This window comes from Pleurodeles waltl, chromosome 4_2 (assembly GCF_031143425.1).
Source record: "Pleurodeles waltl isolate 20211129_DDA chromosome 4_2, aPleWal1.hap1.20221129, whole genome shotgun sequence".
NCBI classification, from domain to species: Eukaryota; Metazoa; Chordata; class Amphibia; order Caudata; family Salamandridae; genus Pleurodeles; species Pleurodeles waltl.
Window position 1 is genome coordinate 448,015,953 of NC_090443.1, and position 23,003 is coordinate 448,038,955.

A 23,003-nucleotide genomic window follows, 5' to 3' on the forward strand; every position below is an offset into this window, starting at 1 on the left:
CTAGGGGTTAGAGCAGGATGACGGCATTGCACTATATGCTGATCATGCTCTCTTATTTATGTCTAAACCTGCGGAGATAGTGCCTAGGCTCCTCCAAATCTTGAATGTCTTGGGGGACACCTCATGGCTCTGAGTTAACTAGGGCAAATCCCTACTGGTCCCCGTGCAAGGGGACTATTCAAATGAGTCCTGGCAATCACAAATCACGGTGAGCTGGGTTAGCTTTCAGTATCTTGGAGTACACATATCTTGGAAGCCCAACCTGACGTGGAACCTGAACCTGGTCCACGTGATACGCAGGGCCAAGGAGGATCTAGCATGGTGGAACCACCTTCCCCTCAACACCATGGGCAGGATTGTAATGTTTAAGATGATCCTCCTTAGATTTCAGTACATCTTACAAAAGTATCCCCTGAACATTACTCAAACTTAATTAGATTCTGTTCAGGCCCTTAGTAGTAAATTTATTTGGGCCAGCGGCTCCCCCCAAGGTGGCCTTCAACAAATGCATACAGTCAATGTATGATGAAGGCCTGGCTATGGCGGGCATGCACCTTTACTACTGGGCTTCACAATTACTCCCCATCAATGACTGGTTACATGTGGGGTAGGATAACCCTGCATACAGAAGAGAGCTGGCTGTCCTAGGCTTGGACAATGTCCTTCACATTCTGTATGGTGCCCTCATTCCCTCTGATATTTCTGAGATAACCGAGGTGGCATTTGAAGTGTGGCGGACCGCATTGCGGTGGCTGGGATGGGACCATAACCTAACCGGAGAGACCCTGCTGTGGGTAGGCAGATAGTTAGAACAGTGTCCTCCCTGGACGGGTTCTTGGGGTGGGATCACACAGGGATATCGAAGCTGGGTAATGTGTGAAGTGTCAGCAAAATAAAGGCGTTCCAAAAGCTGCAAGCTGAGTTCCATATGCCTAACTCCCAATTTTTTTGCTAGCTACAGTTATGTCACGCACTACATTCATACCACAATGCACTTCAAACCTTCCCAAACACAGCCCCTTGAAAGCAGGATTTTCTCCAGCCCTCTAGGCAAAGGAGGGGTGTCACAAATGTATAAATCATTAGTGATTCACTCCCCCACGTCCCTGAACTTGCTGAGAGAAAGGTGGGAGGGTCATTTGGGGGAACTGAATGAAATGGACTGGAGGGATGCCTGCATGGCCCATTGTACATTATTGATTGCTCCGAGACTCCGCTTTCTACAGTTTAAGTACTTACATCAACCCTACATGACTCCCGTTAGGATGCAGAAAGTGGACGTGGCCCCTTCTTAAGCCTGCCTTTGGTAGGAGACCTACGAGGAGACTTCTTTTATACGATCTGGCAATGTTCTGTAATACATGCCTTTTGGACTGTTACCTTCGCTATGGTGTGTGCTGTAGACGGCAGCACAGGGAATTGCCCTGTTTGGTATCTGTGATGATATGGGAGGACCTTGGTGGGAAAGAATGTTGGTGGGGATGGGCACACTTTTAGCCAAAAGAGACATCGCTCGTAATTGAATCTCCCAAACAGCTCCTTCAATAACGGCCTGTCTCGAGGCATGGACTGGTGTAACAAATTAGAAGAAAAAATTTACAAAGCTTGTGGTTGCCCCTGCAAATACAACGAAATCTGGAAAAAGTGGTGGGCCTACAGTGGCCTGTTGACTTGATGATTCCGAGGGAGGGGATGTGGCAACGGGGGTTTCATCAATAATCCATCCTGGGACCATGGGATAACTGCGACGCATTGTGGGTTGCTGTCTGTGTTTGACAAGGCGATTTTTTGTTACTCATATGTGAAAATACAATAAAGTTTTGCTATTAAAAAAAAGAATGATTCCCAATTCGAGCCACTTTATATAAACATATCGTATATGGACACCATATCTTAAAAATCTGGTATGGATCAGGTTCTTCTGGGCGAAGGTTGGTCATCCCTTGGTCTTTTGTGCTAGGAAGTACTTTATTTGCACTCATCACATTACCCATACATTTCTACAGTGACGCATTATTAATAAGTTTTACATTTTTCTTATCTTGCTATGTACTTCCTTTTCTATCCTGCTTTAAGCTAGGAAAAAGCAAAGGTACAAAGGTTTTCTTCCACAAACATTGAGAATGTGTTCATTTATACATTAATTTTATTTGTAAGTTCATTGATCTAAGTCATTTTGTTCACTTGCTTGAAAAGCTTAACACATGCTCCTCTAGTAAAAACTGACTGTTCTTTGCCACACTTCCGTGACTGAACTAAGGATTTATAATTGTGAATTCAAGGACCAGCTTCGGGTTATTGTGAGAGTATTTCTTGATCAGGACTAACCCCTACCCCTCATAACACTCCACTTCCCTACAACCCCCTTTAAAGACCCCTGAAACTTCAAGGCCCCTTGAAGCTATTGTTCACAGGTTGAGCAGAGTTACGGTGACCCATGTATGATCTGATTCAGCAAAGTCTTCTGGATCCAATAAATAAACCCCACTGACTACTAATGTGCAAAAGATCTCATGGCTGTAAAGCTAGGAGTGCCGTGGCAGGTTCGAGCATGGCTTGGGCCCGGGTCTGGGACACAATTAAAGACGAGCCACAGATAACTAGAAGACGTCCATCTCTTAACCTCCTCCATGCAGTTATGTAAAAGAAAAACAAAAAGGAAGCATCAGGCGAATTTATCTTTGCACTGCTTTACCGGAATCTGAAAGTACACTGAAAGGCAACTTTTCTGACCACATGTTTTGTTCATCTTGTTTATTGGCTCTATTGAAGTGAAGGCAATCTTCAGAAATAGTTGTATCTACTAAGTTAAGGAAAGCCAGAGATATTAATATGTAAAATGCTCTGCCTAGATGCATTTTAATCCATGAAGTTTGCTGGAATGCTTTTCACACCAGGCTTGGAGCTAATCTTTCCTGTTCGATTCACACTCGATGTACTCGTAATTATAAAGACTTATTTTTTCATGCCAGGGTTTTTTATTATATGGTTTGTTTGTATGGTTTGCAAATATTTAACTCTCAAAAGACAACTTCTATGTGAAAACCTGCCCTTTCCTACAAACCAGAGCCTATGAACCTGGGCAGGAATCCTGACCTCCACAATAGACCAAACTATGTGATCCTTGGCAAACTGAGCATCACATTCTATCCCTAACTGCAAAAAAATTGAGCACAAACAAGCGAATCAATCTAGAGTTAACCCCTTACAAAACGAGATCAGATATATCGTTTAAAAAAGTATCTTCCCATATTGGTATGTGTCATTTTCTGTGTGAGTTAAATGGTGGACCTTTCCATAACTCATCTCCTGCTTTGGTTGTCAAGGCCAAGAGGGACCCCTGGCTCACCTCTACCTGTTTTCCTCACCTTCACTGTCATCATTGCTCTGTCGGCTGTTCCTGCTGGCCCCGCGTCCAGACCCCAGGCGTGGGTTGCCAAGTTGGTCTTGCTCCTGCTGCTGTTGCTGCTGCTGCTGCCTTCGTGCAATCTTTTTCATCTGAAATTTAAACATGAAAAACAAAATCTTCTCAGTTAAGGCATCAGTGATTGAGCAGTACCTGCTTCTTGCATCTCCTGGGCAAGTGACGGGTTTTGTAGAGTTGTCGGACAACATAGAGAAGAGGCCTTCAAACTGTGTACCTTGATCACTGACAGACACCACACTGAAGACAGTGCTGTGTTTTTAGTGAATGAAAACAGAGTGGCAGTGAGGCAACTGTATTGGGCCACCAGTGTTGTCTTTTGTCACTTATGTCCTGGTGAGGAGAGCTCTAAATAACAATCAAACCACGCCCTGCCCACCATTTCTTAAAAAACAATCTGACTGAGGATCTACTTTTAGGGGATTCTTGCTGTGAACAGAATATTGGTGATCATGTATTTGACTGAATTTTTTTAAATGGATAACTAAACATAACTGTAGTGATGGACTTGTAAAATAGATCCAGAGCTACAGTTTTGTAGAATAATTGTGGAAAAAAATGTTTCTCATTTTGGTGGGGCAGGGAGGGAGGGGATTTCGATGATAGTCTTTGCACAACATAAAAAAGTTTGAAGACCACTGGTCTAGCGAAAAGTGCTGATCGTGGTTTTCTTAGGGGTTTTCGTTGTGGTATAGTTTTCATTTTTTTCATGGTTTTCTCAGAGGCTTTCGTTGTGGCAAAGGTTTCATTTTTTTCAATTATTCTAACAGACTGAGGGGAGTGCCCCGTATTAGGGACAGCGGTATAAAAATAACTGCTTGTGGCAACAGTACTTTTCCCATTTTTTGTTACTCTGTTTACTCATAGCCCTCTGTCCATATAATTGCAACTCTCCTCTTATGAGTAGAACTGTAACACTGATGGTGACAGATGACTATTACTGCATGATGTAAAAAAAATGGGGAAAGGTTTTGTGACTGTCATTAACAAAGCTTTTTTAAACAACAAAGATTTGTATTGCCCATTGCGAAAAATGTTTGATTATCGTGAAATGCCTATTGTTTTGAAAAGGATTATTCAAAATCTCATTTTGAACCTTTGAATGGTTCTTACCCAAACAAATGTATTCACTAGAAATCAATAACTATGAAAAACAGACCTTATGTCCATGACTTTTCCAGAGACATGTAGTTTCAATGTAATGTGTACAAAATATTTAAAGGCAATACAAATTCCTGACAACCCTTCCATGCCACCATTATCGTGCCCGAGAAGCATGGCTCCCAGCAGCTCAGACCCAACTGATCCTTCTGGGATAGGGCGGTATTATTTTGTACATTGGGTGTATTTATTTAGTTTGCGAATTTGGACAGCTCAAACAAGATCCAAAGGTATGTCCGAGCCCTCTATGAGAGAACCGATACTACTGCCGATCATTGTTTGTTTGTTTCGTACTATAATACAATAATATACACATTAACATCAGTAAGGAAAGAGAGATATTATTACTTTCAGTATGGCCACTGAATGTGCCAAAATTGGATAGTTCATTGCAGAGGGTTAGTAGACCAGATTTCATTGATGGCCTTAGGGCAGCGTATGGCATCTTCAAAAAGATTAACCCAAAGTGGAGCCAGGTAGGTAAGATGTCGGCCATCATCCTGTTTCTTTCTGCAAGGGAGTAGTTGGTTATAAACAGAGGCAAGTCCTTTCCTAAAGTGTGAAAGTAAGGCAGTCCGTGCAACAAACACCAGTAGCTTCAAAGATACCAATGTCCTCCTGCAACATACCTGGTACCAAGGGCCCCTCCGTGTCCTGTATCTCAGAGGCCCTCCCTCCACCCCGTGCTTCTGAGACAAGTTGACTCACCCAGCGTTTGTGCGTATGAAAGGCACTGAGAAAAAGGCACGAGGTTCTGTAAGCAGACTCTCCGACAGCAGTGAGACTCAGCAGGGCACTATACATTAGTTCGAATGTACGTGCGTGCCCTGCTTGTTGCCAAGCATGGTGGACTCCCTTGACTATACGTCGCCAGACTTAAACTGTGGCCATGATGGATGCAAGGTATCCTATTGGAGCAGCAAGTGGCGAGACATGTTCCAGGCGCCTCTGTAGTGTAAACAGCATCTATAGCCTCCCTACCTACACCAGCTGCAGTTGGCTGACCGGGCACAGGACGTGGTGAATACTAGGTGTTATTCGTTCTCCCGAGATCCTGTCCCCCACCGCCACCATCTTGCTGTTGCACTTGCTGGCCTTCTGCAGGGCCATGACGGCTGGGCTCTGGAAGTGCAGGTTGGTGTTGAAGTGATTTGCGATCACCAATGCCAGGCGCTAGATTGGCAGTTTGTAGATGAGAAGCCCAGTGGACTTCTGGTAGTGGTGGATCTCCCGGAAAGCCACTTTCCCGGCCAGGCAGTAGTGAGGTTCATTACTCTGCTGGAGGCAGGCGCCCTCTTACAGGCAGCCTTGGTAGCAGGCTGCCTGAAAAGCTCTTTCCCGCTAGTGGACTTCCGTGTATTCTGCTTATTGTTCGACCATGCAAGTGTGCGCTTCTCGCACGACATACAAGATACCCTTCTGTGATGGCATACACAAGCTATTTATCGATCTTACAAAAATCCAAATTTTAATTTCAAGCCCGGAGGTAGTTGATATCTAGTTGGCTCTGGACAAGAGGTAAGTGGATGTAAGTACCCGAGTCGGAGTGGCCCATATGTCACTCTGGCATTTTCCTGGTATGATAAAGGTTAGCAGGCTGATTTCAGAGCACGATGGGCTGCCATGACCCAACCTTGCCTTCATGGTACTGTTATATTTGCATCTTCCTGAAGTGAGGAGCTAGTTTGAACATTTTTGCCAGGGCTCGTTTTGGTTTCCTGTTCAGCCCTGGTAAATTCATTAGAATGCAGTTCGGGCCATGCACTGCTGTAAGACTGTGATTTACTGCCACAGTGAACTCTTTGAAGATCTTTAATCACTCTTTCCCTTCTAAAGGTATTCACTGCGGCCACTGGTTATTGCTTACCAAGCTAAAGCAGCGTCTATCCTTACATATGGTGCTGAAATATGGTTTCCCAAATTCCCACAGAAACTAATGAGCTAAGCCCGAAAGACGATGACTGCCAATCAGTAATTGTACACTGACGCAGATGGTTAGGCGAGAGTTATGAGGCCAATCAAGCTGGGTGATTGCTGTAATGCACACACTGTGATTGTGTTCAAGCTAAGGAACGCTACCTGAAGGACTCAACTACCAGGATCTGGTCACAACTGCAGACAGCTTCTGACTAAAGACATGCGTTGCTGGACTCCAGGACTATGAACTGTGATGTGAAACTTACCATGATGCCCTTCACTGTTTATTTTGATCATTTTATTCTGTCCATTCATTTATTAAGAATTGGTTAACTTTATTGCTTGACTTAACTGTGCCCAAATTAATATGTTTATCATAAAAAAATACAACTTAACATTAAATGAATAAATAATGGAACAGAGTGCTTCCCAAAAATTAAGGGTTACTGAAGAATTTCCATCTTATTCGGTCTTATTTTGGAAAAGTCCAACAAATCTCCCTATGTGGAAAGGGTATCTGCAAACTTAGAGTCCCATGAACGATTGAATGTATACAATTTGTATATATACCACAACTGCTTCGGGTGCTGTCATAACGGAAAGATGTAATCAAGCCAGTCATTAGCAAAAAAAATGTTTCCAGTTATCATCAACGTCTAGCTTCCTTACATTGGCAGGAAGGCCATTCCAAAGTTTTGCTCCCAGATAGAAAAAGAAGCATCCACCTCTTCTTGCTCTATGGATCTTTGGCATTGCCAGCAGGGCCCTGCTGCGCGGTTCAAAGCGTTCTGGTGGGAATGTAGGCTGAAAATCTGCCTAAAAGGGCCCTCTATTTGTTTCTTGATTGGAAGCCAAAGCAATAGCTTTGAGTGAGGGAAGAGGACTGCCATCTTGAGAGATGTAGAACCAGTCTTGCCGTTTTTGAACCATCTGCAACCTGTGGATAAAGGTCATAAATAATCCAAGATAAAGTGCATTTGATAGTCCAACCTAGATGTTACTTGCTTCATCATCAGATTCAAGTTTCAAAGACGCTCATGAAGATGAACAAGGCCTGAAACACGCGTGTTGCTCATATCTTGGGCAGCAAGGGCATGGCCTAGCTGTAGGGCCAGACCACTCATTATGGGGCTGAGCAGTCATGATTTGCATGGTGCAGAGGAGCTAAAGTAGCGCAAACAATGCTTGTGAGTACAGGAGTAATAGCCCATGCACTCAAGGAGCAGTAATAATTAATTTCCATCACATGTCTGGAAATTATTACATTTTTGTTGCTACTTGCAAAATGTCTTGGGGACCAATTTTACACAACCACACTTCCACCTGACCCAGATTAAGAAATGTTAAGACCGTTATATCTAACATTAGGATTTGAACCCATTTAATTGACATCAATATTCAGACATCTACTTGAAAGAGCTGTAAGGTGTTTAGATAAAGAACCCAACATAATATGCTCTTATTTAAATATTTTTGAAATATTTTGGGGGAAAAGACATAACCAACAAATGTTCCATTTTAGAAACAATGTTCTTTCTCTTTTAACCAGGCTGGCTATTTGTTTTCATGACTAAATGGTGCATATAGGATTCAGTGCATGCTATACACATGCTCCTTCCAGTCAGCCAGCCATGCATTTGGAACACAAAAGTACCCAGTTGAAGTCTATTCTCTGGTTTTGAATAGAGCCCCCAACACAAAGATCAAGGCTTTCAAATTATGTGACACACCAGTGAGACGTCTGACCCTACCACAACAGCATCAGAATCTTCTATTTGGAGCAGTAGAACTAGTATTCCCTTGTCGCATATAATTCCCTTCTTGGAAATTCAACTGTAGCATGGAGGACTGCACTATATTTGCATATTGTTCAGATTACACAGGCTGGTCTGACACCCCAAGTCATGCATGTGTCACCTAGCTCTGTGGTGGGATCCAAGCTGCATTGTATTGTCTTGCTGTAGTCGCCATGCATACTAACCTTGGCTCTTTGATTCTGGAACCAAACCTGGACCACACGGACAGTGAGGCCGGTCTCAGCAGCCAATGTCTCTCTCACCTGCCAGAAGAAGAAAAGAAACATTTTTGTCATTTTGTCAACCTATGTCATTAGTGGAGAAAGAACAAGCATTCAAAGCTGTTCACATTTGCACCTTTTGGTGCTGTAATGTGCATTGGCACCTTGAATATGCTATGGCAAGTTAAATTGAGCAATGTCATGTTTTATTAATCAGCACTATGATACATTATGCTTATTGAGTGCATGCAATACCATATTGTGTTTTATAAGAATGAAAGCAAGCTATGTAGCACCTTGGTATCATTAACCTCCAGGTTATTTAGATGGGTGTCCTAGATGGATAGGTAGAAAATTATCTGCTTTCATAAAGTAAGTGCTTAATGTGAGGTGGTGGTTTCTGGTGCTCGGTGTAGGCACTTTATTGTCAACACTAGCTCTTATGACAGCCTGTCACATGGTGGCACTGTTTGCCTAATTTTGTGAGGAGCACAACAACAGTTGTTTCATAATTAAATATAGATTAAAATCACTAATACCTGCTATCTAGCTTGGGCAGCACATATTAGTCATTTTAATGTATATTTAAGGTTTGGATTGTCACACTTGTATGCGTGTGATGGTTAGGTGTGATGATGGTGCTAGCGCAGGTGTATTAATATAAATTATTAATGCATGTTTATGTATTCTGAGTAATGGATTTGCGTAGAAAATATAATAACGTAGAAAAGCAATGCACGCATTTGGAAATGTGATTACGATGAGTGGCCGCCAATGTTCACAAAGTATACTTACTAGTAGTTTAATATTGTGAAATGTTGAATGTATGTTTGATTAATGTAGTAATATGTCATATTAAAGGGTATGCATTATGTCCTAGTTTTATTAATTGTAGGCCTTAACTTAGCGAATGTCTTGACCTACTTGTCAGGCCTCATGTTAAAAACTGTATTTCCTAACATTTAATAAATGGCTGTCCTAGAGAGATAAACTGTAGTTTCCATTTTTCATTGTTTCAATGTGCTCACAACTGAAGGTTCTCAAGAGAACCGACTGTTAGAAGAATCTTGTTCTTGCTAATGTAACATTTTGTGTGTAATGTGTGTGAGACTGACTTTCTCAGGAGGAGAACAATGGAGATACTGACTGGAGTGGAAGATGCAACAATATTGTTACCTGACAAGCCAGATGATGAAGGCATTGCAGGACAACCAATCAACGACATGTGAACGGAGTACTGGTAGAATTCATAGATTTGGAGTTTTAGTTTTATTGGACAAAGTGTGAACATGCGATTAACTGACCAATAGGGATTTGGGATATAGTTTTAGTAATTTTGATTTAACAACACTGCACTGAGAGAAGACACCGTCATTGCCCATTTTCTTGCTGGCCAAAGGGTCAATATTTTCTTGTGTGTCCTGACAAGAGACATGCTTAACTTTAATGCTTAAAGATTTTGTGTTTTATGAACTTTAATGCTGAATCCTGATGCCTTGCTGATCAACTGATGTCCTGAGGACGAAGACTGACTCAGGTTGCTGATCCACATTGAGGATAGGTATTATGAATTAGACTGTTGATTATTACGCATATTTGTTTTTCCTTTCTAGGTACCAACTGCATTGTTTTGATAGAGCCATAGTTAGATGTTTTTCCAAATTTATGGTACTAAATTGTTTTGCATGACGCCCAGCATGCTGATGCTAATCTGGTGTTAGTTAAGAATCCTCACTAATGAAATTGTGATAATAGGGAATAATGCTTGATGAATTTCCCTGCTGAACTCGAATGTATGTAATCACTCTGACACAGTTGACTTTGCTACTAATTTGCACCCTAACCTTAGAATGTGTTGTAGTTCAAGCTTTGATTAGATTACGTTTCTTCCGCCGCTTTGGACAGCCAGTATTGTTGCTGTATGTGTTTCATTTGATTTTGAGATTAATCTACATGACCTTAGCATTGTTAATATAGGGAAATAAATATTCTAACTTTTACTAAAAGGTGTGGTTATTCATGACTGAAAGGTCATGGTGCGTGACACTTACTGACTCTACTGATTATTACTGTTATTGACTGGGATTGATTATTGATGTTGTGCATTGGTTATCGATTATTGATTTGAATGTACTGGAGCTATGGTAGGAACATCTTAATTGTGAGTCAAGAGGTTCATTGACCTATTCACGTCTGCTTGTAATTTCACTTATTAAGGTCAGACACGCTAACAATGGTAATGTCACTGTCAGCACTAGTGAGGGCAACGGGTGGTTCAAGCTACATGGCCTTCTGAAAAGGGCCCTGGCACTTTAAAAAAAAAAATTAAGTGCCACTTAATGTTCTGGGAGGTTTGGTGGATAGGGGGTTGGAAACAGGGGGGGCTAGATGAAGTTCTGGTGGAAGTACACTTTTGCAGCATGAATCTGAGATAGATTCACTTGCTGTGCAATGCCTGCCACCTAATGCTTGGTCAGAAACATTTGCTTGTTTTGTTAAAGTTTATGTTTGCACGCATCAACACTGGGAGTTTCTGTTAAGAGACCCCACTAGGAAATCAAGCATTGGTTTATGGTGTTCTGCATGTCAGCAATATCTTTTTTTTCACTCCAGTAAAGACTACAAGATTTGCGAAGAGAACGAGCTACACAGAACTGTCAGATACCCCGCATATGCATTGGCCTCAGTACATTTGCTTAAGCTATATACGAGTGAACAGAATATAGTGGATCTTTGATTAAGATATCCAAGATTAGCACCTTTTTTAAAAGTCTGTAGCACCTTGTGCCATGTCAAACGTCTAACACTAAAGATGATAATGTTAGTTTACTTTTGAGTTAGTCTAGGTACCAGAATTTGTGGTGTAAGTATGTGCTTCCAGTACAATGCCTATGACTTCACAGATTGACCTCTGAACCATGGTGTATGGCTGTTCTTCACACAAGACAGCCTTGTTAAAGCACACATGCAGGGCATGACCAAAGCAGCAGGCCAATCTTAGTATATATGGCTCTGCACTGCGCATTCCAACTTGCATAATGTAGTGCAGCAAATTTGATTGTTCCGCTCTGTTGCGTGAAACATTTGTGAATCTGGGCTTTTCTCTCCCTCATAAACACTATCAATGTAGTGGTGATTACTAAGACAGGTCTGTTTAATGCATACCGCTTTGTTGTGCAGGAAAAAGGAGACATGTTTTTTCAACACAACATGCCCCACTAAGTCAAGCGCTACTTAAGGTTGCTTGGGAATGGAATATTTTTACAGGACATAGGTAAGTCTGCAACGCCTCACTTTTATAGTGAAGGTAATTTGCTAACTGATGCAGAGCATTTGACTCTACAGTACATTCATTTTAAAAGAAAACAGTTACTTACTGTAGGAAGCTGGCCTGGTTTGTAGCGGGAACCTTGGGTACTTACACCTTATACCAGGCCCAGTTATCCCTCATTAGTGAAATGTAGTAGTGTTCTAGCAGCTTAGTCTGATAGAGGTAGCTGTAGCAGAGCAGCTTAGGCTGAACTAGGAAACATGTAAAGCTCCTGCAATACCACTGTAGTTACACAGTACTTATTCACAAGTAAAGACATTACTCAGTGTTACCAAAAATAAAGGTAGTTAAGTTTAGTGACACAAGGCCAAAAATATCTTAGAAGCAATTCTCCTTCTGGAGGTAAGTATTATACACAATATATACACTAGACAACAAAATAAGGTAATTAATTAGACTTAGGATAGTGAAAACAATAAAAAATACCATAGAATGCAATAGGAGAAGATAGGTCTAGAGGCAACACAAACCACATACTAAGAAAGTGGAATGTGAATCACAAATTCTCCCCTAGACAAGTGTAGGGTGTAGAGAATCGCTGGGAGAGTAAGAATACCACAAAGGTGAGTAAAATACCCCACCCAGAGCCCAGGAAAATTGGAGTAAAGTACTGCAAGTTTCCTTAGGACACACTACAAGTCGTAATTAGAGTTACTGCAAGAACCAAGCAAGACTGCAAGCAACAAATGGTGGATTCCTGGACCTGAAGACATGTAAAGAGAGGAGACCAAGTCCAGAAGTCACAGAAGATTCCAGGAAGGACAGGAGCCCCTGCCAACCTAGAAAATGGTGCAAAAGAGGAGTCTCCGGCTGGAAGAAGACTGCAGAAGAGCACCAAGGAAGATGGCTGTGGGTTCCTGCATGATGCAATGCATGTCCCACATGGAGATGTTGGATGTAGGTGAGTTTGGGTGCTGGATTCGTCCAACAGGCCTTGGTTCGAGCAGTGTTGCAGATTGCGTCAAAGTGGCGCTGCCTAGACCCAGGAGGGACTTGGGGGCCTCAACTCAGACTGAGGAGGCAGAGGGGGCTCCCAACACTGGGGAGAACCCACAGATGACCAGGCAGCACCCACGGAGGTCCCAGGACATGGGGACAAAGAAGGTGCAAATTGTGGTTGTTTCAGCACTACAAAAGAAGGTCCCACACCGCTGGAGAACAACTCAGTGAGTTGAGCGTTGCAGGATAGGGTGCTGGGGACCTGGGCCAGGCTGCACACAAAGGATTCTTGCAAATAGTGCACAGAGTCCTCAGGAGGAGAAGATGACGCTTTCACAGGGGTAGTGTCGCAAACGGAGAAGGCAAGCTCTTACCCCCTCCAAATTTGGACAGCAGAACCTTAGGACAGTCTGTGTTGAAGGGGTCCACCACCTGTGTTTCAAGGAGCATGCTCGTTGCCAGGAGAGGAGTCCAAGAGAACCGGTCGTTGTCTTAGAAGGTGCCTGCTGGAGGAGGGAAGTAACTCTGTCACTCCACAGGAGATTTCTTGGGTCCTTCTGGTGCAGGGTGAAGACAGGGAGTCCCCAGAGCGTGCACGCTGTGGAAACTGTTGCAGTTGCTGGCTGGAGCTGAAGTTGCAGAGTCGAAGTAGCCCTTCTGAACACTTTGTTGCAGTTACAGCGGTTCCTGGAGCAGTCTGCGGTCGATCCGAGGTCAGAGGATGAAGTAGTTGCAGAGGATTCCTGATGGAAACATTCAAGAAGAATTTGAAGAGAAACCCACAGGAGAGACCCTAAATAGCCCTGAGAGGGGGATTGGCTACCTTATCAGGTATGGACCTATCAGGAGGTATCCATACCAATAAGGTAGCCAATACCCCTCTCAGGAGGGGTCTCTGACGTCACCTGCTGGCACTGACCACGCAGAGGCCTTCAGAGTGTCCCCACACCTTGGAAAACAAGATGGCTGAAGTCTGGAACATACTGGAGGAGCACTGGGCACCACCCCTGGGGTGGTGATGGACAGGGGAGTGGTCACTCCCCTTTTGTTTGTCCAGTTTCACGCCAGAGCAGGGACTGGGGGTCCCTGAACCGGTGTAGACTGGCTTATGCAAGAAGAGCACCATCTGTGCCCTTCAAAGCATTTCCAGAGGCTGGGGGAGGCTACCCCTCCCAAGCATGTAACACCTATTTCCAAAGGGAGAGGGTGTAACACCCTCCTCCCAAAGATAATGCTTTGTTCTGCCTTCTTGGGACTGAGCTGCTCAGACCCCAGGAGGACAGAACCCTGTCTGTGAGGGGCAGTAGCTGTAGCTCCAGTGCAAGCCTCAGAGAGCTGGTTTGGCATTACTGGGGGTCCATGGTGGAGCCCCCAGGATGCATGGAATTGGATCCCCAATACCAGATTTGGAATGAGGGGACAATTCCATGATATTAGACACCTTACATGGTCCTATTTGGGGTTATCATCGTGGAGCTACATATAGGTATTAACCTATATGTAGTGCACGTGTGTAATGGCGTCCCCGCATTCACAAAGTCCGGGAATTGGCCCTGTACTGATTGGGGGCACCTTTGCTAGTGCAAGGGTGCCCTCACACTTAGTAACTTTGCACCTAGCCTTCAGTAAATGAGGGTTAGACATATAGGTGACTTATAAGTTAAGTAAATGCAGTGAAAATGGCTGTGAAATAGTGTGTGTACTATTTCACGCACGCTGCAGTGGCAGTCCTGTTAAAGGGTTTGTCTGAGCTCCTTATGGGTGGCAAAAGAAACGCTGCCGCCCATAAGGATCTCCTGGAACCCCAATGCCCTTGGTACCTAGGTACCACATACTAGGAACTTATAAGGGGGTCCAGTTTGCCAATTGAAATTGGTAAATGACATCACTAGCCTATAGTGACAAATTTAAAAGCAGAGAGAGCATAAGCATTGAGGTTCTGGTAAGCAGAGCCTCAGTGACACAGTTAAGCACTACTGACAACACACACATTAGGCCACAAACTTTGAACACTGGGGTCCTGACCAGCAGGATCCCAGTGAGACAGACGAAAACATACTGACATACAGGTAAAAATGGGGGTAACATGCCAAGAAAGATGGTACTTTCCTACACTTACCAGTAACAACAGGATGTAAATGAAACCGTGCTAGCTTCACACCAAGCAAGAATTAAAACTCTCAAAACATTACAATGGGCACAAAAACAGAATAAAAAGATGATGTATATACCTGCGACAATAGGGGTCATTGGTCAATGTCAGAGAGGGGCCCCATTATCATTGCTCGTGGTAGATGACTTTATAAATAAAAACAGATCTTGTCGAAGCAAACCAGTAGACAGCAGGCAATCAACAGCCTCTGAAACTAGATATTCAAGTTCCAAACTATTTAACTAGCTGGGGACATAGAGAGGCCTATAGTAAAGGAAAAACTGAATATCCATTTTTACACTTCACTAACATTGGGAAATCTTGGCTGATACCTAATAGCCATTTTCTCCCAAAAAGCGTCTTTTAATTCCCAAGATTATGAAAAGTGAAGTACTGCTCAAAGCCTAGAGCCTTCTTTGACTGGTGCTTTGCACTTCTACTGTGAATGCATTGTCCAGTGGTATGTAGGAAACACCAAAATATACAGAAGTCTAAATCTTATGTTCCCTAGCTTCGAATCCACTGATTAATAAGCATGTTTACAATTTCTATTCTGCTGCATTAGTATCTGTTAATAACATCTAAAACTGGTTTTGAATTTCCCCAAGTATGTAAGAGACATTTCGGTAAAAATATGTCCTCTGTGAAAAGATGTTGAATGTGCATGTTCACCAGGCACGTGCAAACCCATCCTCAGTGTAGCACCTATTAAAAATGTGAAGGGCCGCCACTTAAACACTGTAAAAGCACTTTAAAGAGGGGTAACTCTTGCCAGGGCTCTTGCATGTACAGATAACTGAAGAAAGGGAATGGGAAGGAGGAGAGAACACTGCCTGTTGCTCTCCCTGACCCAGCCACCACTTAAGAAACTAGAGTAAGGCATGGAAGATGGCCTTCAGAGAGGTGAACATACATTTTCCTTCTGAAGATATGCACGCAGACAGCAACTATGCTTCACATTGCCAGAGAAGCAACCCATTTTCACTTGAGCCTGTTTTATGTCTGTGCACTAGCACCACCCAATTTTATTCATTTTATATAAGGCATCCTGTTTTATGTAGACTTAGGTTCGGCTTCTGACGTCTAGCTTTGACTAACATGACTTGATAATTGTTTTTTAAAAAGCAGATCTCATTTATGTCTAACTAGTCGCAAAGCACTCATATTTTTGCAGTGAGATGCCCCACTATTCATTGCGTATCTCTATAACATTTGAAAATGCTCAATGCCCTTCAAATCTCAAACGGTCTGTGTTCCTGAAAGATTTTAGTGTGGACAAACGCTACGTGGGTGGGTGAAGATGGGTGAATGTATGTCTGCCTTGTTTGGGAAGATACATGTATGATGGAGAGTGTTGGATGAGTGAAGAGGATGTAGATGGATGGACTGAATAGTGTGAGGATGAATGAAGAAGGTGTAGATGGTAGATGGTGTGAATGTTTGGGATTAACTAAGAGTGTGTAGATGAATGGGTGGAGAGTGTGGGGTGCATGAAGATGTAGATGGTGAATGGTTGCACAATGTTGGGATAATAAAGCAGGCGTGGATGGGTGGATGGACAGAGAGTGGGGATGAGCGAAAACGTTGTTGGTGGTTGAATGGGGGTATAGAGGGACGGAAAAGGTGTGGATGGTGATAGGTAGGTGAATGGGTGAGTGGATAATCTGAGTGGTTGAATGGATAGATGGATGGATGGACAGCTTGATTAATGGATCTTGGTAGGCACATGGATGAATGGACAAATTAGTGCTGTGGTGAATCAATGGCCTAGGATCCTGTCAGTGGTAAGGTAATATGCTACCACATCATTATAGGAGTTGTTTGCCTTGTGCTACGCATGCCGTATAGACCACTTCCCTTCCTTTTAAAGGGCTCCTGTATTCTGTTCAGCAGCCTCTCAGCTGCATCGGATAAGAAGGAATACTTTAGTTTAGACCTTGTCAGTGTTTTAAGGCCAGAATACGTTAAAAAAATTGAAATCATTAAAGAAAAAGTGAAAGACATCCAGAGACTGCATTGTGCTAAAATATTACTTATTACACTGGCTTACAGAACTATGGGCCATATGTACGAACACATTTTCCCATAGACACAGAATCGGCAAAACTGCTTAATACATCTGGCCCTATATTCTGGCAGCCTGTGTAGCTTCCATGAATGTCTTACTAAGGTAGAGTGTCCATCTGTCTGCTAATTACATGGACTGTCTGTAAATTTAACCTAATGCCCAATGCTTTGTTGTGATAGAGTACTGTGTTGTGAGTGTTGGTGCAATATGCCATTTGCAAGGGTGCATTGCTCATACAGTGATGATGCACTTTGCCACCAGTGGCGGTGCATGGTTCTATGGGTGATGGTAGAGTCTGCTTCTGGTTATAGTTGAATGTGCTGTGGGTAGTGGTGCACTGTTATGTGAGTGGCAGTGCATTGTTCTGTATATGGTGGTGAACTATACTTTTGGTGGAGGTACACTATACAAAGGCTAGTGCTTCACTGCCCAGAGCATATGGTGATGCATGTTTGGCACATCAATTGGTGTCTGTGATCCTTACCTAGTTCTCATTCATGTTTATAGGTTTGAAAGTGTAATTGTTCGTTCATCATTCTTAGTGAACATATTGTGTTGTATGCTTGCTCAAAAGGGCTTTGGTACACTGACACATAAACACTATCTCCCTCATATGTGATGTAACTAATTACGCTACATTTCTCTCCCTCTCTGGACTTTTACTACATATTGGCTAGAAATCCACGTTTATCAACAGAGCACTGCTGCTGCTACTGTCATTCAGGGTAAGGGAGCAGATTTATATGGTAACTGCCCCATATGTGAGATATCAAATTTTGCAAATATTTGCTGGTTATCAATCTGTAAACACGTCCTGTTAAATGCAACCCTCAATACTGCTGTGTATTGTACAAACCAAAGAACATAAATCTACTTTGACTTGTACTTGTGTCTGCAGTGTATTTACTTACTGTTATTACTGCTTGCCTTACATAGATGTATACATAAAATTGTCCCTTTTGCCTTGAATTTTGACAGCTTTTATAGGTTTTGATTGTTATTTGTTTTTGCTCTCCAAGGTATTCTCATTTTAGCTTACACATTTTAATCATTTGAAGGTGAATGTTAATGATTGATATGCAATGTATGTTTATTTAATGTAACTTTTTCCTTGCAAGTGATGATCAAGGCTGGGCGAATATATTCACAGAATTTAATCTAAGCATGCTATTCTCTTTCAAATGATTGTTACAAAGTTTCATGGTAAGCTGATACCTATGTTTCTTGTTTGTTGTTATTGTTCAAAGATCACAGTCTCACAAAATGAAAATAAGTAAATGGGCACCTGGCCATTTTCTGCTACTTGTTTATCTTGAGGCAGGCCCGGCTGAATTGCATCACCAGTCATTTCTAAAAGATATCATAAGGCAGACAGATGCCACTTGCTTGGCTGTGAACACAATCGAGTATAGCACACTTTGCTATTACCATGAAAATAATGACATTGTTCAAACAGATATGTGGGTGTGAACCGTCTGAACCTCAAATTAGGTCTTCATTTGGTGCTAAGATAAGTTTAGTTAGTAAAGAAATTAGGGTAAGATTGCCCTATAATACATAGCCCATATGATAGAATATTTCTGGCGGTTGACACTTTTACTATTCTCTTTGTCTTTATTGCAGCAACAATTCTTATTGCTTGCACTAGGATAGGATTTTGCTTTTAACAACAAATCTTTCAAATGGATTCATTGTCTCCTAGGACCTTGAATGCGCTTTTCTTTGATGAAAGAGGGTTTTGAGTCCCAATATTTATCTCTGTGATTTCTTATAGGATTGATCATTAACTGAAACATATCTTACTCAAATACTACTCAGTGAGTTGTGGGGTGGTTGCAGTCCAACTCATTTCTGTCTCTGGCTGGCATATTGACTAAGTCATTTGGGGCAGGGGGGTCCAGAACACCAAATTGTGGGTCATGTTTTAGAAAATCTAGCAAATGTATCAGTCCTGGAATTTTACAGTCCCTGCCCAGAATTCACCTTTATGGCAGGTGGTCACTCTACCCATACTTTTTGTTAATGAATAATCGTTTTTGCACTGTTAATGAGAATCTTGAGTTGCCTCAGTTTGAAAGGAAAGAAGCAAAAACCGCTGCACTGTAAAGTTTAATTTAATTTTGAGTTTGTTTTTCATTTTAGGTATCTTATTGTGGTTTTAGTACGGTAGTGGTCCAAGATTGCACTGTTCTAACACAACAGTATAAAGAAACAGCTGTGCTAAAAATGCAACTACTAAGAAAATCGCAGATAATGTCTCGTGTGTGATCATCCCATTTGCATATTTTCATAAGAGGAATTCAAGAATAGGCAATGTAGATGAGGTACACACACACAGGTACAAAACCCTCAAAAAAGATAGTTAGTTTACAAAGACTGAAGCTATTCTTTCCTTCTGCTGTCCTTCCCTCATAATCTATACATTTCTGGACCAACATCAGAGCAGGAAAACATATGCCTAACATTGTTCAAAAATAACTAGAAGTTAAAAAAGTGCTTTTTAATGACCCCACCTAGGCCATTTTGTGTTGCGCAAGACGAGACTTGAATTGCACACACTCCAATGCACCAGGTATCTTTTTTTTGTGCTCTCATAGATTTCCATGCGCAGCCACTAAAAAACACATTTTGTGCACAGTGAACATTATCATTTTTGAAATACACACAATAGGAGCATTTGTCATGCAGCCATGGCATTGACCATTAAGACACTGTTCATTTCATGGATGGAGCCAAAAATGATTTAACTAAGCACAAAGTGTGATACTTGATGTACTCAGAGCTTTTGTAATCCAATGGTGCTTGGCACAAAAGGAAGCATATAGACCCCCTAAGAGCAAGTTGAGAAGAGGCTAACACTTAAAGGAAATAATATTAAAGGTTTGGTAAATGTATGATCACAAATAACCCATGAATGGCATATTGTGGTGACAATAACGTCCTCTATAATGCTGTCTGATTCTCTTGTCTATGATGTATTCAAACTGAATATCTAATTTATAAAAGTGAGGATGATTTAGGATTTTGCTATTTGATAAACTGATATTACTAATTATCATTCGCTACTTTTTAACTCGCTGTATCCTTGTATGTATGTATTTAAAATCCTCGTGTTTTCAGTAAAAACAACTCAGAAATGTGTGTAAAGGCTCATCTGCGTGCAAAGTCATTCCCTGTGATGTCTGTGGGATCACAGTTCTGTTGTCACTTTCTTCCCCATAGTTTTGGAGAGATTATACCATTATAATGATATGTACATGTTTCAGAGTTCTTACTGTACTAACTCGTGGGGGCATATATGTTACAGGGGTCAACAGGCAACATACCTTGCAGCATTATTTGGGGCTAAATATTTTAAAAGGCATAGAATGGCCATTACAGGGGTTCAATGGTCGTGTGAAGTAATTTCCTGTGGTACCTTTAGGTTTCAGTGCCTGTGATGTGCGTTGTGCTATTCACAAAGCTTTTGGAGAAGTGACACCACTGATTCAGCAATAGAAAAAGTAAGAGTACTGGTGGAGTTTTTGATCTTCACCTGAAAGTTCTTGTATATTTTTATTGGAACTCACTTACATTTGCAGTGGTCCATCTGGAAAGTTGTGCCAAGCCCAGGTTTCCTGGTATACTTTTGGAAATGTCTTGTGACAATGGCTGTGTGCTCTTATTCCTGCTCCACATAATTGTGCCCCCACACCTTTGCAAATTTTTTTTTTTCTTTTTTTTCCCTCTACTGGGCCAAACTTTTTCCCAATCTACAAAGTTCGTCGCATAGACCCCCAACAAATATGGATGTGATCCGTTCCTTACAAGGGAGTTACTCATGCCACCGGCTGAAGTAAATCTCTGATCATTTACAGGGAGAAAAGGGGTTAAAATGCAGATTGGGAATGCCGAAGCATACATACTTGGATTGCTCACTTCCCACTCCTTGAGTGGGATTTCCTGGTGCTGATTTCTCCACACTCTTAACAGGGAAATCTGCAGTAGTAAATGCATATATTCCCACCAAGGATCCTTTTGTGAATAACTGGCAGGTGTATGCGCAGTAGCTCCCATGTTCGCTGTAAACATACTTTTGGGTCAAAATTACTTTTATGGTTAGGTTCCTATATGTTTCAGAGCTGGAGTATTTAATGTACAGGCTAGGGGCCTATGGACCCCACAATACATGACCGTCACAGTTCAGAACTTTGCTGTCATTAGATGCTGTACCTTTCGGCAGGGCTTGGAGGACACCTCGAATGACGCTTTGAAGGCCCGCCGCTGCTGCGTGGTCAGGATGGTCCGCGGCCTCTTTGATCGCTTATGGTCTTTACTGTCATCGCCCCCTTTACCTTGTGAGTGGCTGCCATCCTCATCTTCACTTTTAACTGTAACAGAGAAAGGATATGACGTGGTTACCACAATGTTTGTGACGCAGGATAAATTCAACCAAGTAAAATATAGAGGGCCTGTTCATTCTTTTTACTACAATGAAGATAGAACCGATATATCGTATTGTCATAGAAAATTTAAAATCTGAACTGATTTGTTGTTTAATGTTACAATTTGTTAAACGTCAACTTTGAATACCAGAAAAAAGATTTTTTTTTCTGCACCAAGGACTTGCCATATTTGTTAAGCATTGCTACATAAAACAAATGTACATACTACAAATCTACACAGAAGTTAACTAAACAGTCAGAGACAGAGCGTATCCTGAATGCCGGTTATGGATCTGTCCCTCCTCAACCCATGCTGGCCATCCTTGTTGATCTGGCTCACCCTGGCTTTCTTTTCCTCTACCTGTCACCAGTGATTAGAGTTGGGCTGGCCTGCTTGGAACTCAGTAAGTTTCCTGACAGGCCTGTTCTTTGAATATAAATCTGGGGCAGATCTTAACATGTGAATGACTCTGTCCTAACTCTTTTAGCCCTTTTCATGTGTAGATACTGGTCTTCTGGAAATTTGCTGTTGCGTGTGACACACTTTCCCCAGGACTGTTGGCTTTCATTTGCCCTCATTTGTCAGGAATCTTTCCGCTAAAGTGGCTGTACCGCTGTTCTACAGGTTCAAGTACTAGTTGTACTCATGCTTTTGCCTCCACCTTTGTTGTTCTTTTGGTTAGGTGTGCAGCATTCCCTCTTCTTGCCCTGCTCTCTACCACCCTACTTTATAGCCTATCACACTGCAGTTCCTTTATTATGCCACACACGAGAGTCTCCCAACGACCAGGAAACAACCTAGTTTGGGCACAAACTCTAAAAATAGTTACAGTAATTGCTTGTTTTCATATAAAGCTTCATATCGCATTTCTGTCGAATGTGAGCAGTGCAGACAAGAAATAATACAATTACTCATTTGTTGGTATTCCATGAAAGGCCCACAAAGAATGAAGGACAACTCTGCTTAGATGGGATTCGAACTGATGAGGGAAGTTGGCAACTGTTTTCGCTGAAAGGAGCACAATCTTATTTTTTTTAATTTCACTTCTCCGGAGTATTGGGGACAAGAAAAGGCTTAATCTCTTTTGAAGGCGAACTAGTGCAAGCACTGGGAAAACAATAGGTCTTTGTTTTGGGCCCTAATGGTTTCGCAACGCTGTAGAGCATGCTTACACAAGAGGAAAAAAGTCACAGTCAAAATGACGCAATAACCTTGGAGAGCGAAATAGGGCAGATGAGGAAAACAACACAAGGTTGGAATCACATAGAATTGGGTGTGGGTGCAAAAGGAGGGCGGGTGGGAGCAACATGGGCGAGCCGGTGGGGAAAGCAACATGGAGGGCCACGTGGATGGAAATAAATCAAGGCTAAAGGCACGTCGAGCAGAGGGAAAGCAAACAGACTGAAGAAAACGCAAGATGAGCTTGAGAGGGAGAAGCTCACAGTTAAGAATGATCCGCCCACACTGGGTGGAATGTTCTAATAGTTAACGGCACTTCTGTCTCGAGCCATAATGGTTTTTAATGCTTCCATTTTCTTACGATAATGGCATTACTCCTAGTCCTACTCC

At 42.2% G+C, this 23,003-nt stretch overlaps 1 protein-coding gene across 1 annotated transcript in view; it reads right to left on the bottom strand.

The window, feature by feature from the left end:
• LOC138292902 (LIM homeobox transcription factor 1-beta-like) overlaps nucleotides 1–23,003 on the bottom strand; it is a 485,502-nt gene that overhangs the window by 60,510 nt on the left and 401,989 nt on the right. Inside the window, exons 4-6 of the mRNA XM_069231774.1 lie at nucleotides 21,222–21,379; nucleotides 8,484–8,561; nucleotides 3,369–3,498 (exon numbers count right to left, since the gene is read on the bottom strand). Coding sequence (XP_069087875.1) covers nucleotides 3,369–3,498; nucleotides 8,484–8,561; nucleotides 21,222–21,379 — 366 coding nt within the window. The remainder of the gene's footprint in view (nucleotides 1–3,368; nucleotides 3,499–8,483; nucleotides 8,562–21,221; nucleotides 21,380–23,003) is intronic.